Source organism: Quercus robur, chromosome 7 (genome assembly GCF_932294415.1).
Source record: "Quercus robur chromosome 7, dhQueRobu3.1, whole genome shotgun sequence".
NCBI lineage: Eukaryota > Viridiplantae > Streptophyta > Magnoliopsida > Fagales > Fagaceae > Quercus > Quercus robur.
In genome coordinates, this window is record NC_065540.1 from 35404457 (window position 1) to 35425297 (window position 20841).

Sequence of the window (20841 nt, forward strand, 5' to 3'; positions counted from 1 at the left end):
TTTTTCCACTTTTCTTTATTTTAGTTAACAAGACACCAAAAATAATAAAATAAAGATTGGGAGAACCAACCATGTTCCCCCCTAAAGATAGGGAGGCATTATAGCAAAAACTTATTTTAGGGAATAGGAAGTTTTTTGAGTTTCTCTTCCTAAATTGGTGTCTTACCCTTTTTAAGGAAATCAATGTAATTGGTCTTAGATCTATTTAAAGTGCATCATTTGTACATGTGAATTTTAATGATTTAGTGTTGGGTTGAAAGACATGTTATAAAAGACGTGACCTTGTGTATAAAAGGTAACTTTAATTACCCCAACTCTATAATAAATTAACTTCAATCAATTATTTTTCTATTGTTTGTAATAATCTATAGCCCAAACCAAACCACACCCCCCCCCCCCCCCCCCCCCCTCTCTTCCCTCCTCCCCCTTTTTTCTCTAGTCTTTATTTATTTATAAATGTCACATAGGCTTCACATCTACTTTGGAAGGTTAGGAACCATTTTAAACATGAGACAAAAGTTGAGGACCCCAACAATAAAAGAGAATGTTCAAAGTATAGAGGAAGTAAGGGAGACAGTAAAAAATAAAAAAATAAAATAAATTTTATATTTGAATGAAGTAAATTATTACATTAGCCTCAAAACTTAATTCACTTGTTTATAAATTAGTTGTTGATGATAGGTGTTTTAGAAATATTCAGTGACAAAATTGGGACTTAAAATTACCCAAGAGTTCTATTAATTAATAGTAGAGATGCCCATAATGCAGGAGCCAGGAGTCTGCATGCTAGCATTTACAAAGTAATTAACAACAAAATTTAAACTAAAGAGCATATACAAAGTAACAGCAAAATTTAAACTAAAGAAAGCCAGCACGACTAGAAAGAAGGAAGCAACAAACACAGTACTTTGACAGAGGTGTGTCATTACAGAAGAATGATACTATATCTATATGTACCAGTAGAAAGAACCCAAAATAACAACTCCACTAGGCCTTAAACAAATTGCCTAGACAAATGAAAGCAATTAGAAGGGAATGGCTCGGTCAGGGAGGGCTAACAAAATCAATCAGTAACTAAGTCCATGGGCTTCCTTAATAGGAGTAACATGTTCAAATGGTCTTCATTCAACATATTCACAGGCACTAAAGTGATTGAGCAAACAGGAAGAAAATGTCGGAAGAGTTAGCTGCTGAGGAAATCTCCAACTTAGTAGTCTGTTTCACCAAAGAACAACAGTCAATACAATATACTACAATACATATGATCATATAGGTTCCATAAAAATGACAAAATATAGGCCCAAGCAGAAGAAAGCTGCATGAATATATAAAACTTCCAAGCCAGAAACACAATTAGTTCTCCTAAGCCCCCCATACACAAATGGTAAGTGTGCTATCATTCGGACTTGGAGGATTAGGTCTATGATTTTGTGTGAGCTAGTCACAAATCACAATACCAAGAGGATATTGGACTTTCACTAGAAAAGTTGCCAAACATATCCTTCTCCAAGCCCATGAAGCTGAAGAAGTATAAGGTTTTATAAAAAGGATGTTTTAGGTCTTGCAGTTTATGGCTGAAGGACCATGTAGACATGAGTACATGGATTTGGAGTAGCCTCCAGATGTCTGAAAACCAAACCATCAAAGTTTTAGGCTGAAATCAGCAAAGCATAACCATTGCCCCAGAAAATGTGAAAAGAACGGTTGTTCTTTAGTCCATTATTCTATCATATGAGTCTTTACTTTGGTACTCAATGGCTAAACATGGATATGCTATAGAGAATGGAGAACTTACTAGATCTTGAAAAGAAAAATATATAACCTGATTAGATGTATATGCTTTTCATAGATTTGTGAGAAGATGGGAGAAGAACTAAGTCAAGATAGCTTTCCTAAATGCTTGCATGTGAGCGCATTTGTCTATGACCTAATGTTCTTTGTCTGTCAATAACACAACCATACGCTTGCTTTACTTTCTGTCAGTAATTGTGGAGAATTACCATTTAGCTAATCACTAAACAAAAGTTCAACCTCCTAGAAGTAACGTAACACAAGGAACAGAACCCAAGAACACCATCGTCCATGGGGACATGACAATGTGGGAGAACATTTTATCTATCAAGATAGCAATGGATATACAATGCTACCACCATATATTCAATTTCCAGACAAGAATAATCCAGTCATTGAGATTTGAACAAAACAAGTACATTCATATGACAGTAATTCAAACATATTAAAATTAAAAGGAAATCATATGAGCACAAAAATGTCAGCACTAAACCTGCAAGTTAACTTTGAAGCAAGGGTCAGATGTTAGTCAACTTCTTCATCTTTGAAGAAGGCCAGCAGCCTCTCTTCCTCATCCTCCTTTTCCTCATGAGCTTTTTATTTCGAAGCCTTATCTTCTTCCACAATTTCAGTTTCATCTTGTGCTCCAGCTTCCGTTGCAGTTTTGAATCCAGTGGAAGTTTTTCAAGTGGAAAATCCACATCACCATCACTTTCTGACTGGGACTCACCACCATCATGAATTTCAGAAGATACCTTAGCAATGGTTCCAGCTCTTTTCTTGGTCATAATGGGTGCATAAGTGCAGGCTCCATCGAATGATTTAGCATGCTGATCAATGGGGTTCATGAGAAGCCTAGAAACTAAAAGCAGAACAATGTTGATCAAAATGAAAAATAAAGCAGATAAAATTTAACAGAACTTGGCAATAAGGGGGAAAAAAAGGCTTAAATACACAGTTAGTCCATAAAGTTTAGCTCATGAGTAATTTTAGTCTCTAAAGTTTAAAGTAATCGCTTTAACTAAGTCCCTTAAATAGCATGGTCAAACTAAAAACTAACATGTTATCACTCTACATGGGCTAAAAGAGATCATTTTAAGTTTGTTAGGAATAAAATCAATCACTTTAAGTTCGTTAGGGACTAAAATCACTCATGGGCTAAAGTTTACACACAGACAATGTATTTTGGCAAAAAAAAAAAAAAGATATTAATAATTAAAACAAAACCCATATAGTAACACTAAAAGTAGTAGTGAAAATAGAAAATGCATAAATCATAGGGTTGAGAATGAAAAGGCGTTTCCAAGAAACCCCAAATGTGTGATGATGTTAACTCCTAAAAAATAGAGGCAATATTGAAGGAAGACCAACGGAGTATAATAACTAAGACCCACTTGCTTAAAACAAAAGGCAATCACAAATAAAAACAATCACAGATTACTAGTTGCCTAAAAGAACGCCTTTTTTTTTTTCTTAACATTCCCTAGCTTGCAAAAAAAGAACACATGGGTATGCTAATGAATTCTTCTGCAGAAACTCAAGTAATACTAAATCAGTAAAATGTCAAAATGTGAGCTCGGTTGGTTTTGGGTTGTTATATAGATAGAGTGAAAGTGTATCTATTGGTCTTTTTGTATTTCTTGATGGACTAGTGTAAAGGGGTAATAAATAAATAAATTAAAAAAAGGAAAGGAAAACAACAAAGAGGAGCATCGTGTAGAGATAATCTCACCTGGATTTGTAGTGATAGGCAAGATTGAATATGGTGACGATGATGATGACATAGAAGATGAAGTTGACAAAGAAGAGAAACACGCGACAGTACTGTAGCTAACGAGGAGAGCCATTGCGCGCTCTCTCTCTCTCTTTCTTTGTTTCCTTTTTTCTGCTTCTCTTTGGTTTTCTTTTGGTTTTTGAGTTTTTTCTCTTTTTGTCTCCCGGCAATGGCAAAGAAGACAAAAGAAGAAAGCCAAATCACTTTTTGGTCGAAAGTAACAAATTTCTTTTGGTCTACCACGCGCGAGTGTGTACATTTGGTATGGGACTGCTGATGGTTCACCACATTCTATGTTCAAGTTTACATGAGACTGTAATTGCAATTTTTGGTTAAGTCTCAAAAATCAATAGAGTCTAGATTGTGTGTGAGTTTGGGGTTTCCAAGCTCTGATTCGAGCTGATGGTACACATGGCTTACCTAAATATGCCGTGAGATATGAGAGAATAACTGTCACACGTAAATCCCCTTTTTTATTTCTCAAAAAAATAAAAATAAAAATCTTTTGGGCTGTTTGGCTACCAAACCGGACCAAAAAAAAAAAATTACTAATAAATAAAATACAAATACAAATTATACCCTCTAAATTTTCGTTAATTGTCGTTTAATCCTTAAAAAAGTTATTTTTATCATTAAGAATGTGCATTCAATCCACCAATCCCAGTATCTTGGGTTGACTTTTCGTGAGTTGATAAGTCTTTATTTATTTATTTTTGTTTTAATAAAGGTTGGGTTAGATCAAGTTAAAAAATAATAAACTTAATTATCCTAACCAGTTGACCTAACTCGTGCGTGTAATACTCTAAAAATTATATGTGATTTGAATTTGCTAGTTAGATTTATTTTTTGATTATGAGACTTAGTTTAAATTCGTTAGTTTGATTTATTTTGATATATGGGAGCTTGGTTTTAATAAAATTGGAATATTATTCAATTGTGTACATTGTAATTATTTATTGAATAACAAACTTTAATAGATGAATGAGAAATCAAAAATTTTTTTAATTAATCCTAACAAAATGTTCTCAATCCAACTCTCCTAGTCCTAGGTTGGAGACTTCTCAACCCAAAGAGGTTAGATTGGGTTGAAAAATATGTCAAACCCAACCCAACATGACTCATGCATATTTCCTACTTGTGAATTGTGTGCAACATTTGTTGAGGTCTAAAAAATCATGAAGTTGCACCAAGGCCCAAAATGGCACAAAGAATTGAACTCCATAAAAAAAAATATACTTGAGCCTGCAATAAAGAAAAAGGATGATAGGCCCAAGTCCATTAAGGTTTTAAGGAGGAACCTAAACCCATGAATGGGTAAGCTTTAGAACTCATGGAACGAAGGGAAGAAAAAAAGCCCAGCCCGCCAAGGTCAAAAAATTGCTAGGGAGCCCCATGGAATGACTTGGGCTGAGATACTTATGGACTACCAAGAGCTTGGGATCCTCAAGACATGCAGCAAAGCTAGGGTTGGATTAAGACAATTCAAAGGGAATGCCAAGAAACACAAGGAATGAGAATAGATGTGTCCCTATTAGCCACCCAATGATGCAGAAGGGAATCAGAAAGCTTGGGAACCAACAATTCATGAACAAGGGGCTGATACCTCGGGGAACCCAGAAAGAAGAACTATGAAGGGAAGTGGCTGAGAAACTTTCAACCTAGCAGGAAGAAATCAGCTCACTTGGAAAAAATGACAAAGGGAAAAACAACCAAAAGCTAAGTCTAAAAAGATGGGAACTAGAAACCTTGAAAGGAGAAAAACCCAAGGTCAACTCTTCAAGACATACCAGAACGAAAAGGCAGTAAGAGACTTTCGAGGAAGAAACACCAAAAGAAGAAAATTATGAGAAATAAGAAAGGGGCTAGCCACTAATGGTGCTGGCACAACATTAGTTCTGATACCCAGGGGAGCAGATGGGGGGAATCAATGGTACCCTGGAAACCCTAGGATGACACTATAAAAGGGGGAAGCAGCCAACAGTAAAGGGCATTCAGCAACAATGAATTAGAGTAGAATCATTGAGAAAACTCTGTTAGAATTCAAAGAAAGTAAGAAAAAAGAGGGAAATACCACCCGGTATCCTCAAACAGCTACTAAAGAACATACCTGGATTCAAAGAGATTCAAACTTTGCAAGTCATAGAGGCCTGAAGAGCCATCTAAGTCTGTAATTTTTTAACTTATTTGGACCTTGTGACACGTCCTAGTGAGTATGATGTATTACACAATTAAGAAATTGATAAAATATTTCACAATGTCTTAAGAACCCCTAACGCTTACTTTGTGTTTTTTTTCTCTATCGCATTACCCTTTTATTGTTTCTTACTGTTCAATGCATATATCTCTTGTTTGCTAGTATGTATGTGTTGTAGGATTACTGCTTTGTGCACCATTTGGTTCGTAATTAGCCCATTTAGTTGCGGTGAACCAAGCTTAGTCCCTTAAAACAACAACTAAAAGGCACAAGGCCCTCGTTCCTACTTGGGCCTGGGCACCGTCCAAAAAGGACCCTCACAACATTCAAGTTCACATTTATTGCCAAAATTGATCCTTCCACCTATAATCTCCATCTAAAAAATATATATTATTATACCACTATGCACACTTGGCACAATGGTCACTCCACAAGTATAAGTATTTGTGAGGTGGAGGGACAAAAGCCAAGGTTCACACAATTATTAGGCAAAAGTAAAATATATATATATATCGAAAAAATTATTTTAAAAATCCACCAACACCCAACAATAGCATGATTCCAAGCCCAATCTAGGTTGGAAATATACCCAACCATCCGAAACATGTAAAAAAAATGTAAAATTATATGTGTCTTATCTAATGGTATTATTATACGTATATGTGGTTTGATTTTCCAACATGAGTATTATATTGGAAATGAAGTTGGGGAATGCATTTCGATGATGTAGAGAAAAAAAAATTTCTTGATACAGACGGAGAGAGAATTGAGAGTGCTGGATGTGTGAGTTTTATTTTTAAAAATTAATCACATCCAATTGTGGTGATATTGTTTTAAATATGGAGTTTGTCTCCATGAATTAGTGTTTTTAATATTTAGGTGGTTTATACCACAAAAAAATAAAAAATAAAAAATTTGTAGATTTAACGGTTAAAAACTGAATAGAAATGTGTTTTCTAAAATGAGGTGCTTTTATCTTCATTTTAAAATTAGGAGTTGCAATTTTGCTTTTTTGTGGGAAAAAAAAAAATTTTAACTAAAGGTTTTTTTTTTTTTTTTTTGGGTAAGTGAGATAGGATTACTCTTTTAACATTTTTTTGGAAGAAGTAATTTTGTATTTTATTTTTTGATAAAGGTAATTGAAGAATTCGAATTCAAATAGATAACAAATATATATAGGAATCAGACATTTGAATACGGGATAAAAATGAGTAGTTTTTACATAAGACAATGATTTTTTTTTTTTTTTTAAACATAATTGAACTATTTGAATTCAAATAGATAACAAATAAAAATAGGAATCAGACATTTGAATACGGGATAAAAATGAGTAGTTTTTACATGAGGTAGTGAGTTGTATTTTTTTTTTTTGATAAACATAATTGAAGTATTTGAATTCAAATAGATAACAAATACAGATAGGTATTAGACATTTCTATATTTTTTTTATAAACATAATTTTGTATTTTTTTTCCTTTTGTACATGAGATAGTATTACTCTTTTAACCTTTTTTATTTTTTTGTAAGAAAAAAATTAAACTAAAGGGTATGTTATTTCAGAATTTGTATAAGGATATTTTGGTATGCCAAAAATTGAAGACCTCTTGTTAGTAGTATAGATAGATTAGTCAAATTATTAAAAACAAATAGCATGAAACACATTCATATGTAAAGATACATTTAAAATTAAATACAATTTTTATCATAAAATATAAATCATTGGTCAAATTATTTTTTTAAAAAGGTAAACGTAATTAGTCACATATTAAAATTCTTACCTAATTTAATACTACTTATGATAATTTTTTTTTCTAATTTTTAATAAGATAGAACGTGTGGTGATTTTTATTAAGTATATGTGATTGATTTTTTTTTGTTTTTGTTTAACTTTATAGTTCATTAATATTAAATTTTTAGTATTTTGTACTCATTAACTCACTTGACATAAAGGTTAAAAAACTTAAGTGAACACATGACACAAACTTATGTGGATAATTATGGTGTGGTCCCCACATAAATTTAGACACATGGCGCAAAATTGGATTCTAATTTCAAATTCTAATTGAACTTTCTCTGAACTTTACCTATATATATAGATTACAGGTAAGTTGAGCTTTGTCAAATAATGTTTAAACTCAACTTGACAACAAAAGTAAAATGTTCTAGAACTAAGTCTACAAACAATGTTGGAACTCAAAGTCATCAACAAGTTAATATCCAAAAAAAAAAAGGTCATCAAAAAGTTCAAAAGTTTGAGCTCGACTTGGCTTTACTTGATTAATTAGTCAAGCCAAGCTTAAGTTTAAGATCCAACACAAGTACATTATCAAACTCATATTAAGCATAATTGTCAAACCCATTTGGTTTGAGAAAATGGTCCCTAACTTCCAATTAATTAAAAACTTAGTAAGATATGAGTTTATTTCAAGCCCATAAACAAGCCTAAGCTTGGCTTGTTTTTTTATCGAACCCCATTATTCACAAGGCTATTCATGAACATTTTTTTAAAAAAATTTAAATTTGACTTGTTTATTAAACAGGCTTAAAACTAATGCTAAAATTTGACTTGTTTGTAAATAAATAAACACAGAACAAATTTTTTATCGAGTCAAAAATGAGTTATTTGTTAATGACTTAGTTCATGTGCAATCGTATTTCAAATCATCCATGTACTTTTAGATTTTTCATTTTAGTTCCTATACATTTTTGAAATGTTTCAAAGGTGCATTTGTTATCAACTAATGGATAAAAAAAAATAATAAAGTTGCAAACAAAATTCATTTAACTTAACTTGAATTGCATGAATTTAATTTGCCACATCAACATTATCCATCAATTAACAGAAAAATATGTTTTTTAAACATTTCAAAATAAAACATTTAGAAGTATGTATACGAGTTCCAAAAGGTTAAAATTTGATGACCAAAAGTGCAATTTAACTATAAAAAAAATAATAATAAATAAAAAAAATAAATAAATAAAAAATTCCTCACAGGAGACTTAAGAAGTAAGAAGTAACCATGTGAGGGCAATTCAAAAGTCTGAAAATGAGTGGAATTTCTATTTTGTATAAAAAATAAAGATAAAAAGTCCGAAAATATCAATATAAAGATTTGCAATTCAAAAAGAAATTCTCGCGTGGCAACCACTAAAATTACCATGCACAGAATCCGCAAAATGTGGCATCAAAGTTCAATAGACTTCACATGAATAACAAAGCTATTATGTGAAATCCTCACGTCAAGTACAAAACCGCAAAGAAAGTATTAAAAGAATATATCAAGCTATTATTATTATTATTTTGATAAGGAATGTATCAAATTATCTGGCTTGACATTGGATTTAAAGTTTAAACTTTATTTGAACCCTAAAATGAAGGGTACCAGTTCACACTTGATTAAAAAATAAAATAGAATAAAATAAATTTTTTTTTAATTATTATTATAAAAGGATTAGGGATTTTATCATTTAGCATATCATAGGAGAATTTACCAATATAACAAATAAAATTCTTTCATTTATTCAATTCTATATTTAAAATTCAAATTTATGCTGCATAAAAAATGATATTTAATTATATATGTTAAACATATACATGCCAAAAATGGTTAAGCCACCATGACACAAGTAATGAACTAGGTTATTTTGAGCTGATTGCGAATTAAACAAATCAACATGAAATTGACTCATAGAGAGTCACTAAATAAACATCAAAATTCATTTTTCCTCCAAAAAAAAAAAAAAATCAAAATTCATTTGTGTCATGTTTGTATTTGTAGGTAGCGTCAAACATAATACAAGTAACTAACCAGAAAGGCAACAAAGAAAGCTGGTAGAGACCATACCAATTCTTTCTAGAAATCGGGGTACCTCCAAATTGCTAACCATACAAAATATCAAAACTAAACAGTTATGATACAAAGACCTCTTCGATTTTTTTTTTTTTTTTTTTGGGTGTGTGTGTTAAGCATACAAACACCTCTTGGATTGCAAAATCAATTTGCAGTGCTGACAAAAATTCAAACAGAACCTAAACTAGGGAAGAACATGAGAACGAAATATAAGGGGGTAGGTACAGCAAAATCCACTGCTCCAACACTGCACAAGGGAAAGTGAGCCCAGTCAGAGCATCGTAGATATTTGAGCAAATTCAAAACTTTAACAAAGCATTTTCAAAATTTTGTCAAAATTATTTTCAATAATATATATTTACGAGTGTATTGGTACAGTCAATGCACCTGTGCTTCAGCACATGCAAGTTGATATTCATCATAAACATTGATGAAATAAATAAACATACACAAGGCAGAACACAAAAGGAGAATGCCATACAAGGACTTACCACAGAAAGTAATGGTCCCTGCTTAAACTTGTCATGAAATGAAAATGCCATTGGCTTTGGATTTTCTCCAGGTCCTCTAATGAACCCACTGATTTCATATCATGGCAAATCATAGATTAGTATGTCTAAAATAATATTCTAACCAATCACACTTTTGAGAGCAAAGAACATTTATAGATATAAGAAACAATATTCACCATGTAACCAATAGAAAAGTAAAAACCACTAGCAACTGAACTAAAACAACAAAAATAAACTCACATTAGTGACGCAGAAAGTAGGGGAGCCCTTCTAGCATCATATATGGCGATCAGACCCCTGTATAGTTCATCCCCACCTTTGTAAGATACAGCCAATCGCTCTCCTGAAGCATCCCAAGCTATCTTCTCAATGCCCTGACTGAAGAATTAACACAACATATAGAATCATTAGTTGACAACATTACTGTGCACAACACATAATGACATACAACAAAATTCAAGGCATAATTTGGGACCACCATTCTATAACCACGACACAACCCAAAATATCTTGACAAGGATTAGAAAAGAGGGGGAGGGGGGTGGGGGGCAGCTTTGCTCCCATTTAAAAACCAAAAATAAAAAAGAGGTCGCCTGGCCCCAAAGCATATCAAAAAAGATATTATTCATAGTAAGCTCTTTCAAGAATTAATTTGGGTGAAATGAAAAGATTTCCAAAATATTAAAAAGAAAAAGAATATATATATATATATATATATATAGCATTTTGAAAGTCAAAAGTTTGAGCTAAGCACAAAAGGTAAATTCATCACTACCTGCCGGTCAAAGACATTATCTCAGGCAAATCAACCGGCAATAGGTGCGCGTCTGAGAAAAAAGAAGGCATTAATCACAGCATGCCTAATAACAATTAAGACCTAGATCTATTATTTAAAACAATAACATATGTATACATATATGTAGTATGAATGTATAAATGCACACATACAAACACCACAGTTAAGTATCTTAATGAAAAAGCCCATGGACCCAAATAAACATGTTAAACTGATATCTATCCATGCTAAAGATATATTGTCAAAAGGGCAAAAGACTACCTGATGATTTTGCATTTGAAGGCTCATCTTTGCAAGCACATGATATTAAAGATCCAAGTAAAATTATGAAATTGATGGAACATCACAAACCAATAAAATGTCTGTTAAAGAAGAAATACGTAACAAATTTGTAAAAGGTTGTAGTTTGTAAGCTGGACCAATTGAGAAAACTAAAACATTTAACTCTGAATCAATGTGTGGATGGCTGTTTACTAAGCACGGTAATGGAAAATATTTTAGTAAATACAAAAAACGTTGCTCAGCCTGAAATTGCAGAGAGAGAGACTGATATTACATTTGCAGTTAGGGCTGCTGGTAAAAGTTTGTTATGAATCAAGGTACTTGAAGGACTACCTGGGAAGGTAAGAGTGGGAACGTTGTTTTCTTTGCCACTTTATTAAGATGAAGAATAAATTGGCAACCAAATTGGAGTTCTGCACTGTTCAAATTTGGGTTGATAACCCAGCATCTATATTTAAAATAAGAAAAAAAAAAAAATAGAGTACAAGATGATACTTTTTTCTTGCCTTTGTTTTTTGGCATTAACCTCATGAGGTTTCTAGTATGTTAAGATGAGGCTCTTGTGTGAATCTAATATGTAACCTATGATTCAAAAGAAAAATATAAAATTTCTGGAATATCATTTAATAGACAAGATCACACATTTGAAAATCTTAGAGAGGGTTGAAATAAAATATAGATATCAAAATTTCAATTTTTCTTTCTTAAAATTAAATGATTCAAAATAAGAAGTAGAAAACTAAGGTTGCAAACCTAATGATGGAGGCTTTGATGCAAAGTGTACAGATCCCAACATTGACGACCCTGAGAAAGCAATTAGTATCATATGCCCATCAGGATCCCATGCTGCTCCCTGATTTTAGAAGAATAAGAAGAAATTAGTGAACTTTCTACCACTGAATGTTGACCAGCATCAAATACAATCCAAATAAGAAAAAGGTACTGAACTAATTGACAATCAGTGCATCAATAATATGACTTCCAACTCATCTTCAGCAATACAGGGGTAAATACTCTCAAGTATGTTGGCCCTATGTATTATTGTCTCTCTTCTTCTTTGGCACAATTATTTTATTCACAGCCCTTAAAAAACACAATATTTTCACTTTTCTTCGCTCTTTTTCCAAACCCAAATCAGAACCCTTCTCTGTACCCTTTGAAACCTTGTGACCTAAAATATAACAATCTTTCAGTCTAAGCATTTCTAACAGTACAACCTTTACCACTGCCAGAAAATTGCAGTAAGTTGTTTTCTTGGTTTCAGTTTCTTTCATCCATAAAATGTGAATATATATATATATATATATATTTATTTATAAGTTACACAAGCACTTAGGGGGTCTTGAACCCAAGATCTCATCCTCCATCCCGTTATGGGAGGAAGAAGTGCGATTTGAGCTAAAGCTAATTGGCCATCAAAAGTGAATCTTTTCAACCCATAATTCAATCTACTAATCCTTAACCTTTCTACTAAATTTCCTCCAAACCCTAAACCCACAATAATCATTTGTAAATAGATCCCCTAAATCAGTCCTAAACATCAAACTATATTATTCCTCAAGTATGTTTCTTATTCTTCCCCACAATTGCAGATCTATAATATTCATAAAATTTCTCCACCAGTACATGTTCCAGAAGATGTCAAAAGAATTCCCAATTTCAAATGTAGGAAGGATTACCAACAGGGAATAACTTTCTTCATAGTTCAGAGCATAGTTTTTTTTACCATAGTTAAATCTCCAAAAGTGGATTAGGATTGAACAAAATTTGTAATCTAAAGATTCATTGTTTACTTGAAAAATTATTTAGGCCAAGGAAATGATACTTGATCAAAGTACAGGTTGCAGGATTTTCTGGGCAACAAATAACAGAACTTCAAGGATTGTTTTGATAGGTTCTTTGGTGGCTAGTGGCTAATGGCTAAGTAAATTTAGTGGGGTTTTAGGGTTTTGATAGGTGTAAGAGTGGTGGTACGATCTGTGGTTGAAAGAGAGAAGAAAATGGAGAAATTACTCCTTGTTCTGGACAGCATGAACAGTGATGTGAACAGGCATCAAGATGAAGATGATTAGTGAAGGCAAACCTTAATACTCAACATTCCATTAATTAAATCTGAATCTTCTCGTACATGAGCATACATATAGAGACTCGGTTCATTGTCCTACTAGCATCGAACTCTTATATTGACTAGTAAACTAAAAGCCTAATAAAACCCACTATAGGACTCTTAATTCTACTAGAAATTCTACACCATTCTAGACCAAAAATAATTTAGAAAACAACCATAAAAACATTATTACATGCAGGGATAATTCAAATTTTGCTATATCCGCCCCTGCACTCAAAAGCTACTATAACTATTAAACTAATGACCCAAATTAAAAAATACTCTCACCATATACCCTTAGTAACTCAACCTTCAAAATTATATAAGACCCATCCTAATCCAATGTTGCACATAGCCCTAATAACACACACACACACACACACACAAAAAAAAAAAAAAAGGATTTACTAAATAAAAACTTATGCCACAGACAGCTAGTTAACCTTTCTTCCCTGCCTACATCAACTTGTGATGTGCATTTAGTTTCCATTCAATTAACAATATTGCAGGCAAATAGATACACACACATGTATTTAAGTATGTATACATACACATATACGTATGTATGTATGTAAAGAAAAAAGAAAGTGCCAATTTTCTAAAACATCTCATGGGAATATAAGCTTAAAAATGACCATTTTGATACACTTATTAATGTTGGTGACTGACCAAAAAACAAAAGTCTAAATAGATGAAATCAGAGCAAGTCAGACAAAAACATGAATTAAATCCAAGAATGTTGATTTGGCAAGATCCATTGCAGATTTGCAACTAGGAATTTGATAATGTGACCATTAAAAGCCTATACGATTACAGTAATTTGTATCATTGAATGAATAAAGTAAATGTCATTTTTACCGTGACAAATCCACTAGTTGAAGACCATGGTTCAGATGTCCATGTGTTTGTTTCCCAAAGATAAAATGTCCCGTCACTACAAAGAAGCAGGCTAATCAGCTTACTTCATGTTCAATCAAGAATAAGATCAGTTAGATCAAGGAGCAATATTTAAGTTAATGACCATACAATTTTGCAGCAAAAAAGTAATCACCAGTAGGTGACCACTTCATCATTGAAATACCCCCTAATCCTCGTCGAATGGGTGTCCCCACACCTGGAAATTGCATCCAGAAATTAATTTATGAATACAAAAAAAGAAATTAACTATTGTAGTCTAAGGAAATACAACAGTCACATAAAAAAAATTATTAAGTTCCACAGAAGGGTGACGTTTTTTTTTTGGTGGGTTTTTTTTTTTTGGGGGGGGGGGGGGGGGGGTGTTGTTCTCAAAAGTTATAACTTTTTAACTTATGATTTCAAATATATCACGTCAGCTCAACCATCCATTCCTATGTCATTGTCAAGAAAGTAATTGGAACTAGAACTTCTTTCTTCACTTGATGTATATATATTTTGGTTGGGTTGGGGGGGGTGTTCTCAAAAGTTTTAACTTTTAACTTATAATTTCAAATATATCATGTCAGCTCAACCATCCATTCCTATGTCATTGTCAAGAAAGTAATTGGAACTAGAACTTCTTTCTTCACTTGATATATATTTAACAGTTCTTACATCATATGAAACAATAAAACCACGTATTAAAGGAGTCACAAGGGTTTCCTTCAAATGGTTACGCTTGGGCCATTTTTGTTAAAAAATACATTTTCTAAAATTATTTTCTAAAATAGCAATGTTGTAAATTTATTTTGCAAAATAGACTTTATGTGAAAGAGAATAGTTTCTGCATGCGAGTCCAAGCGTACTCATCTTTAAGAAAGACCAGTTTCACTTTTTTAAAGGAAACTTGTCTTAAGGAAAGACAAGTTCTACATCACATTAGCCATGTCAACAAAAAAGAAGTAGAACTCATCTCTCCAAAAGATGAGTTTAAAGAAAAAGACTATTTTGCAAATTAAGTTTAAAACAATGTTACTTTACCAAATAATTTAACATATATATTATCATTTATATTGAAAAAAAAAAGGCCATTAAGCTTGTAATTTGATTTTGTTCTTTGCATGCCTAAAGAATTCATTTCTGTACATCCTTCATATTTTCATGGTTCTAGAGATTATATGGTAAATTATTTCATTTCTGCTGTGTTTTAACACATGCTAGGTTGCCAAAATTTTAGACAAGGTAAATCAAACAGGCAAAGCCTCAACAACAACAAAAATGATGGTGAAATTGATGATAATGGGGATTAGGAATTTCATATAGCAAACATAACAGGGGGAAAATAGCAATAACAATGACTTCTAATTACTTCTAAAGTCATTGAGCTAGCAATTCTACAGAATTTTGTAAGCAGAAGGATTGCCAAAGTAAGCTAATAATAAGTTCACAGAAATATAAGGGACAATACTGTTATCATACCTTGAGCAACATCCCATACGGTAAATGATGAGCTCTCATAAGAGGCAGATGCCAAATATGTGTAAATAGTCAAGGAATTTCTATATTACACTGCTTAAAAAAACCTCAGGGAAAATAATTTGTCAGAAAGCCTACTTCTGCTGCATAAAAATACTACCAAAATATAAGATAAGGCTCAATTGTCCAAAATAACAGGTCTTTGTAGAATATGTTATATCTAAAGACTATCACAAGTCTAAAGGGTGTTTGAAAAGAGTTTGATTATAAGGGCTTCAATATGACAAAGAGATCACTTGCCACAAAAAAGATAAGTTGCATGAACAAGCGATAGTGGCGGTAAAAATTATAATATCTACGGGTTCATATAATAAACAGAACTAAAATCAATTAAGTACTGGAGTTGATTTGGATATCTTCCATCTGGACTCCATGACAGTGCACTAATTTGTTCATCATTAGGACTTCGAAGAAAATCCACCAGAATATATCGGACTCCAGAGCCCCTAGAGTTGGTTCCCAAGAAGGAAACAGCACCAGGTCTCACAGATGCTGCATTGCCTGGGAAAGAAGCAGCCCAAATACAAATTCCGCCCCTGAAAAGTGAAATATTATCTATTATTGAGAAATTACATGGACCTTGATAACTATAGCATATCTACCAAACAAAAAGCTAAAATGTAGACATAAATTCAAATAACTAGAATGTAACATTTATGATACTTGCTTGCATGCTACAGAAAGCACCCTCCCGCTGTTTGGCCTCCACTCAAGTACTTTAACATCTCTTTGTGACTCATTGGTCAAAATGCAGGGATCCTTTCCTTCTGTCCAAAATATAAATTGCATTGGCAGTCATTTGCAACAAGCTAAAAGGAGAGTTTTCTAAACAAACAAAGATGCTAATGAACTTACAAAAGAAGTAACTCATACTGCAGAAAAAACGATAACTAATTGACAGCATGCATAAGTTACAGACCTGAATCCTCATAGTCACGAACCATGACTTGACTTGGCCCAGATATAAATGCAATAATATGCTTATGTTGGTGCCAGCTTACTCCATGAAGATCAACCTCCGGTAATAAGTTTACCTGTAAATGTTGTAATTTGACAACACAAATTTAAGATATCCATAAGCACCTGCTTGAATACATGCTTCTCAAGTGTAATTTCTAACATGAATTCTATCAAAATTAAGTTAAGAATTTTAACATTCAGTTACATGACCCGAAAAGTAAAAAATAAGGTTCTGCGACATACTAGGACAGGAACGGCAAGCTTTGTGATGTACAGACAATCAATATACACGGCACTCTAAAACTTGTAATTCACAACATGTTTACATAGGGCAGTGCAGACTCGCCACCAAATTGTTATCGCTTTCCAATTCACTTGATTATTTCAAAAGAGGATGGACCTTGGTGCGGTGGCAAGCACCTTCCACCAAAAGCGATAGGTTGTGGGTTTGAGTCTAGAAATCAACCTCTTCAAAAAAAAAAAAAAAAAAAAAAGTTGAAAGGTTGCCTACCTATCACCTCCCCTAGACCCCGCAAATGGGAACTTTGCGTACTGGGCTTATTTTAATTATTTCAAAACATCAAAATTCTTTCTGTTACACATGTACCTAATGGATTCTGAACCCACGCCACGAACAAAGTGCTATTTAAGCCAGAGCTCATTGGCCCTTTGTTTAAAGTAAAGAAGATGTACAACATATCTAAATTACAAGCGAAATCATATGCTTGAACCGAAAAATTTTCTACAAACTAGAGATAATAAAATGTATTGAGGAGGAGAGAGTGATACATACATGATTAGGATGAAAAATGCGTGTGAGGGAGTCATTGAGAATCCCCTGAAATGCAGATATTAAACCCTTTCCTTGCTGTTCTGTGTCCTGCTCAGAACTCGGCGGCACCACCTGATTTGACTGAAATGGAACCGGGCTGAACACCATTCCCTATAACAAATGAAGAATCCAAAAAGCTTTTTTTTTTTAAGTCCAAAGTACACTACTACTACGCGTTAGGTTTTAGTTTGTTCATCACTTTAAACTTGAGAGACAAAAATCTCTCAAATGAACCAAAATGTTTAGGGAGAAATAGTGTATTTAAGCGAAAGGGTTTTAAGTATAGACATAGACACAGTAATGTAAGAAGACTTACAAGAAGTTTGGCATAGGTGTCTTTGGCTCGATCGTCTGAGAGGCTCTCTGCGGTAACTGCAGAAATCTATAAAATTAATACATAAGAAAAACAACAAACCCAAAAAGCATGATATGGAGAGAGAGAGAGAGAGAGAGAGAGAGAGTACTGAGGTCTCGATTGATTTCACAGATGGTGACAGAACCAGGATGAGGAAACGAAGGCATGATGATGAGTGATGAGGAAACGAAGGATGAGAGAAATTATCCTTCACTTTTTTGTGCTGAGTGGTGAGTGAGCGAGTGAGTACTCAATTTTGGGGTAGTAGTTAATAAATGGAAATGAAATGGGGGAAACTTTTTAAAATAATACTAGACTACTCTAGAGTTGAAACAGGTTCGTCGTTCATTCGTGTAGGCGTGGGTTGGGTTTCTTCAGTGAAACGGCGTCGTCGTTCGGCGTTCTTCAGCGAAACAGCGTCGTTCTATTCTTGGACCGGCAGCAGCACTGGATTTCAATTTGAGTTGAAGCCGTGCCGTTTTGAGAAGGCTAACGTGGAACAACCCAAATTTTAGTAAAATACTTTACAATTTACCCAAAAAAATTAAGAAGATCATTTTTTTTTTTTTTATATAAAGATTAAAGAATGAATTTTTATAAACAAAATTATTTTACAAAATGGTAATATTTTAAAATATTTATAAAATAACATTTTCATAACAATCATCTTATGCTTAGATGAAATGATTCATATTTTATATAAATTAGGATCTATTTAGATACTAAAATAACATTTTCATAACAATCATTCCATGCTTTAATCAATTTTTTCCAACCAAAACTTAGTAGTTGATTTTGGGGGTGGAAGCGTACGTTTGTTCGGTAATTTAAGTCTATATAAAATGTGCCATATCCTATAATAATAAAAAAAGTGCCATATGACCTAACACGAGAAAATTGGGGATTTTATTTCTACTAACAAAAATTTCAACATTAAAATTGAAATCATCTTTTGTAGTAACGATTTTGATGTTAAATAGTGAAATCATATTTCCTCAAAACTGGAGATTTTTTTTTTTTTAATTTTTTTAATTTTAAGGATTGGAAATGGTTTAAGATTTCATTGAAGTGGGTCAAGACCTAAAACAAGTACATCACACTAAAGAGTTGATTATCAGGCTCTCAAGGTCGGCTCAATATATTTGGGAACTTAAGCGACAACTTTAAAAGGGCGTTTTTTATATTTAAATATTAATTAAATCATATTATTTAACTTTTGGTATCAATTTTTTCTTCAATTACAATTTATTTTTCTTACCTTTTGAGATGCAAAATAATTAATTGAGTTTTTGTATTCAAATTTTGCTAACATTTTATTTTTTATTTATAAAACGACTATGTGAGGGGAGTGGATTCAATTCTAAACCGAGGCCCAAAGGGCTTGAAAGCTCATACTAGAAAGGATGGGCTAGGTCCATCTCTATGAATCAAAAAAGGAAGTGTCCCCCCAGATAATTCCCGAGGAGTTCTGGATATGCCACCAACATTGAAACTCTCATCTGAGGTAATGAACATGGGTGACCTTGGAGAATACAAAGGAGTGATCCCAGAGAACCAATTTCCTTTTCTTAAATCGAAATGCCATTCTCACCATGTATACCTCAGGAAACTCCCTGAAAGGATAAGGATCACAGAGACTGCCACCTTCGCATTAATGAGAGGTTCTCTACCTAATCTCTGCCATATTAAATACATATAGGACAACCTAAACAGTACAAACACCCCCCAAAAGTTCTATTTCAGGATAAGAATGGAAGGGAAACCAATAGAAGAAGGAAAAATATCCCAAAAAGATCCAACTAGGAGTAAGCCAGCTGGAGGGATAAGGAAAGGAGAAGGCCTATAAAAGAGGGGGGATGACAACAAAGAGGAGGGCATGAGAAAAAAGAGACTAAGGAAGAGAGAACAAAAATAGGAGATGAGATATTCCTTTATCTTTGAATCCCAGTACCACGGAAAAAGAGTGTAATGGTTATTGCTAGTAATATTAATACAATCTTGCTTCCATGAATTAGTTGTTTGAGCTTCCCATTGTGGAGTTTTCACCTTATTCATTAGATAACTAAATTGTGCTAATCGGTTATCTAAGTAGGAATTTCTCGTAAAGGTTTTCAAAATCTTTTTGATAAATTTTGACCCCCACGGACTAATCTACTTATGTTTTCTTACTTTTTTTCTCGCATTTTCAAAGTACAAGTACATTTTAGCACTTTTGCACCAAAAAACTAAATAAGCTGATGTCAATCGCACTCCATATTAAGTGTATTAACTATTAAGTTAAATTAAAAAAAAAATTGATAAAGTAGAAAATGTATATTCACTCTATTTGTTTTGGGTGACGGGGCCTAAATTTTGTCCTTTCTTCATTTTAATAGACAATACATTTTATTGGTCAATAGAAGAGCCTTAATTTTTTTATCTTAGTGACAGAAATTTTTGTTAAAATGTGTAGTATGCAAGATTTTTTTTTTTTTTTGAGAAGGAAAATCCGAAATATTAATAGATCAAGGCTGAAGAATCAGCTAATACAAAAGGAGTAATATCTGTTGGATAGGAATCCAACCAAACTGAAATAGGGAAACAGTGTCTAGCTCTCTGAGCCAGAGCATGAGCAACGGTATTGCCCTGCCTACAGACATGAGAGAAAGAGATACTCACAAAGGAGTTTACAATACAAAGAAAATCTCGGATGAGATGACCACCTGGAGCGAAATCCCAGCCACCCCATTGAAGGGCCTTCATGACCTACTCCGAATCTCCTTCAAAAGTCACCTTATCAAGGCCCAGATCTTCTGAAAAGAGAGCAGCCCTTCTAGCAGCCAGCAGCTTTAAAACTTCCACGGAAGGAGGTTTTTTTTTATCTTTTCTGCCAGAGCAACCTTAACCTCACCAACAGAGTTCCACACAACCACCCCTATCCCCGCTTCACCAGATTCATTAAACATCGCACCATC

General features: G+C 33.2%; 2 protein-coding genes across 3 annotated transcripts; both read right to left on the reverse strand.

Annotated features, from left to right (window-relative positions):
- Nucleotides 1–852: 852 nt before the first annotated feature.
- Nucleotides 853–3747, reverse strand: LOC126693230 (50S ribosomal protein 5 alpha, chloroplastic-like). The gene is made up of 3 exons (XM_050389139.1): nucleotides 3524–3747; nucleotides 2285–2653; nucleotides 853–1215 (listed from the first exon to the last, which is right to left on the reverse strand). The coding sequence occupies exons 1-2, from the start codon at nucleotides 3636–3638 to the stop codon at nucleotides 2310–2312; spliced, it is 459 nt and encodes a 152-aa protein (XP_050245096.1). The 5' UTR covers nucleotides 3639–3747; the 3' UTR covers nucleotides 853–1215; nucleotides 2285–2309.
- Nucleotides 3748–9497: 5750 nt separating this feature from the next.
- Nucleotides 9498–18339, reverse strand: LOC126693231 (aladin). 2 transcript variants are annotated; one of them, XM_050389141.1, is made up of 14 exons: nucleotides 17997–18339; nucleotides 17849–17904; nucleotides 17494–17643; nucleotides 16660–16774; nucleotides 16408–16504; nucleotides 16093–16276; nucleotides 15684–15738; nucleotides 14334–14421; nucleotides 14166–14241; nucleotides 11954–12053; nucleotides 10898–10949; nucleotides 10363–10500; nucleotides 10102–10189; nucleotides 9498–9857 (listed from the first exon to the last, which is right to left on the reverse strand). In XM_050389141.1, exons 1-14 carry the CDS (start codon nucleotides 18052–18054, stop codon nucleotides 9795–9797), a joined length of 1320 nt encoding a protein of 439 aa, XP_050245098.1. In that variant the 5' UTR covers nucleotides 18055–18339; the 3' UTR covers nucleotides 9498–9794. The 2 variants fall into 2 exon arrangements, with proteins under 2 accessions (XP_050245098.1, XP_050245097.1); XM_050389140.1 differs by having other exon boundaries at nucleotides 16408–16507; nucleotides 17997–18336.
- Between the last annotated feature and the right edge of the window lie 2502 nt (nucleotides 18340–20841).

Bases quoted from the DNA above. Each gene is read 5' to 3' on its own strand.
- LOC126693230 (XM_050389139.1), bottom strand. From the start codon at position 3,638: ATGGCTCTCCTCGTTAGCTACAGTACTGTCGCGTGTTTCTCTTCTTTG. The intron at 2,654-3,523 runs GTGAGATTATCT...TTCTGCTTTTAG, and splicing joins GCCTATCACTACAAATCCAG to TTTCTAGGCTTCTCATGAAC.
- LOC126693231 (XM_050389140.1), bottom strand. From the start codon at position 18,054: ATGCCTTCGTTTCCTCATCCTGGTTCTGTCACCATCTGTGAAATCAAT. The intron at 12,054-14,165 runs GTAAAAATGACA...TTCTAAAATCAG, and splicing joins CAACTAGTGGATTTGTCACG to GGAGCAGCATGGGATCCTGA. The intron at 10,501-10,897 runs GTAGTGATGAAT...TTAATTCTTCAG, and splicing joins ATAATGTCTTTGACCGGCAG to TCAGGGCATTGAGAAGATAG.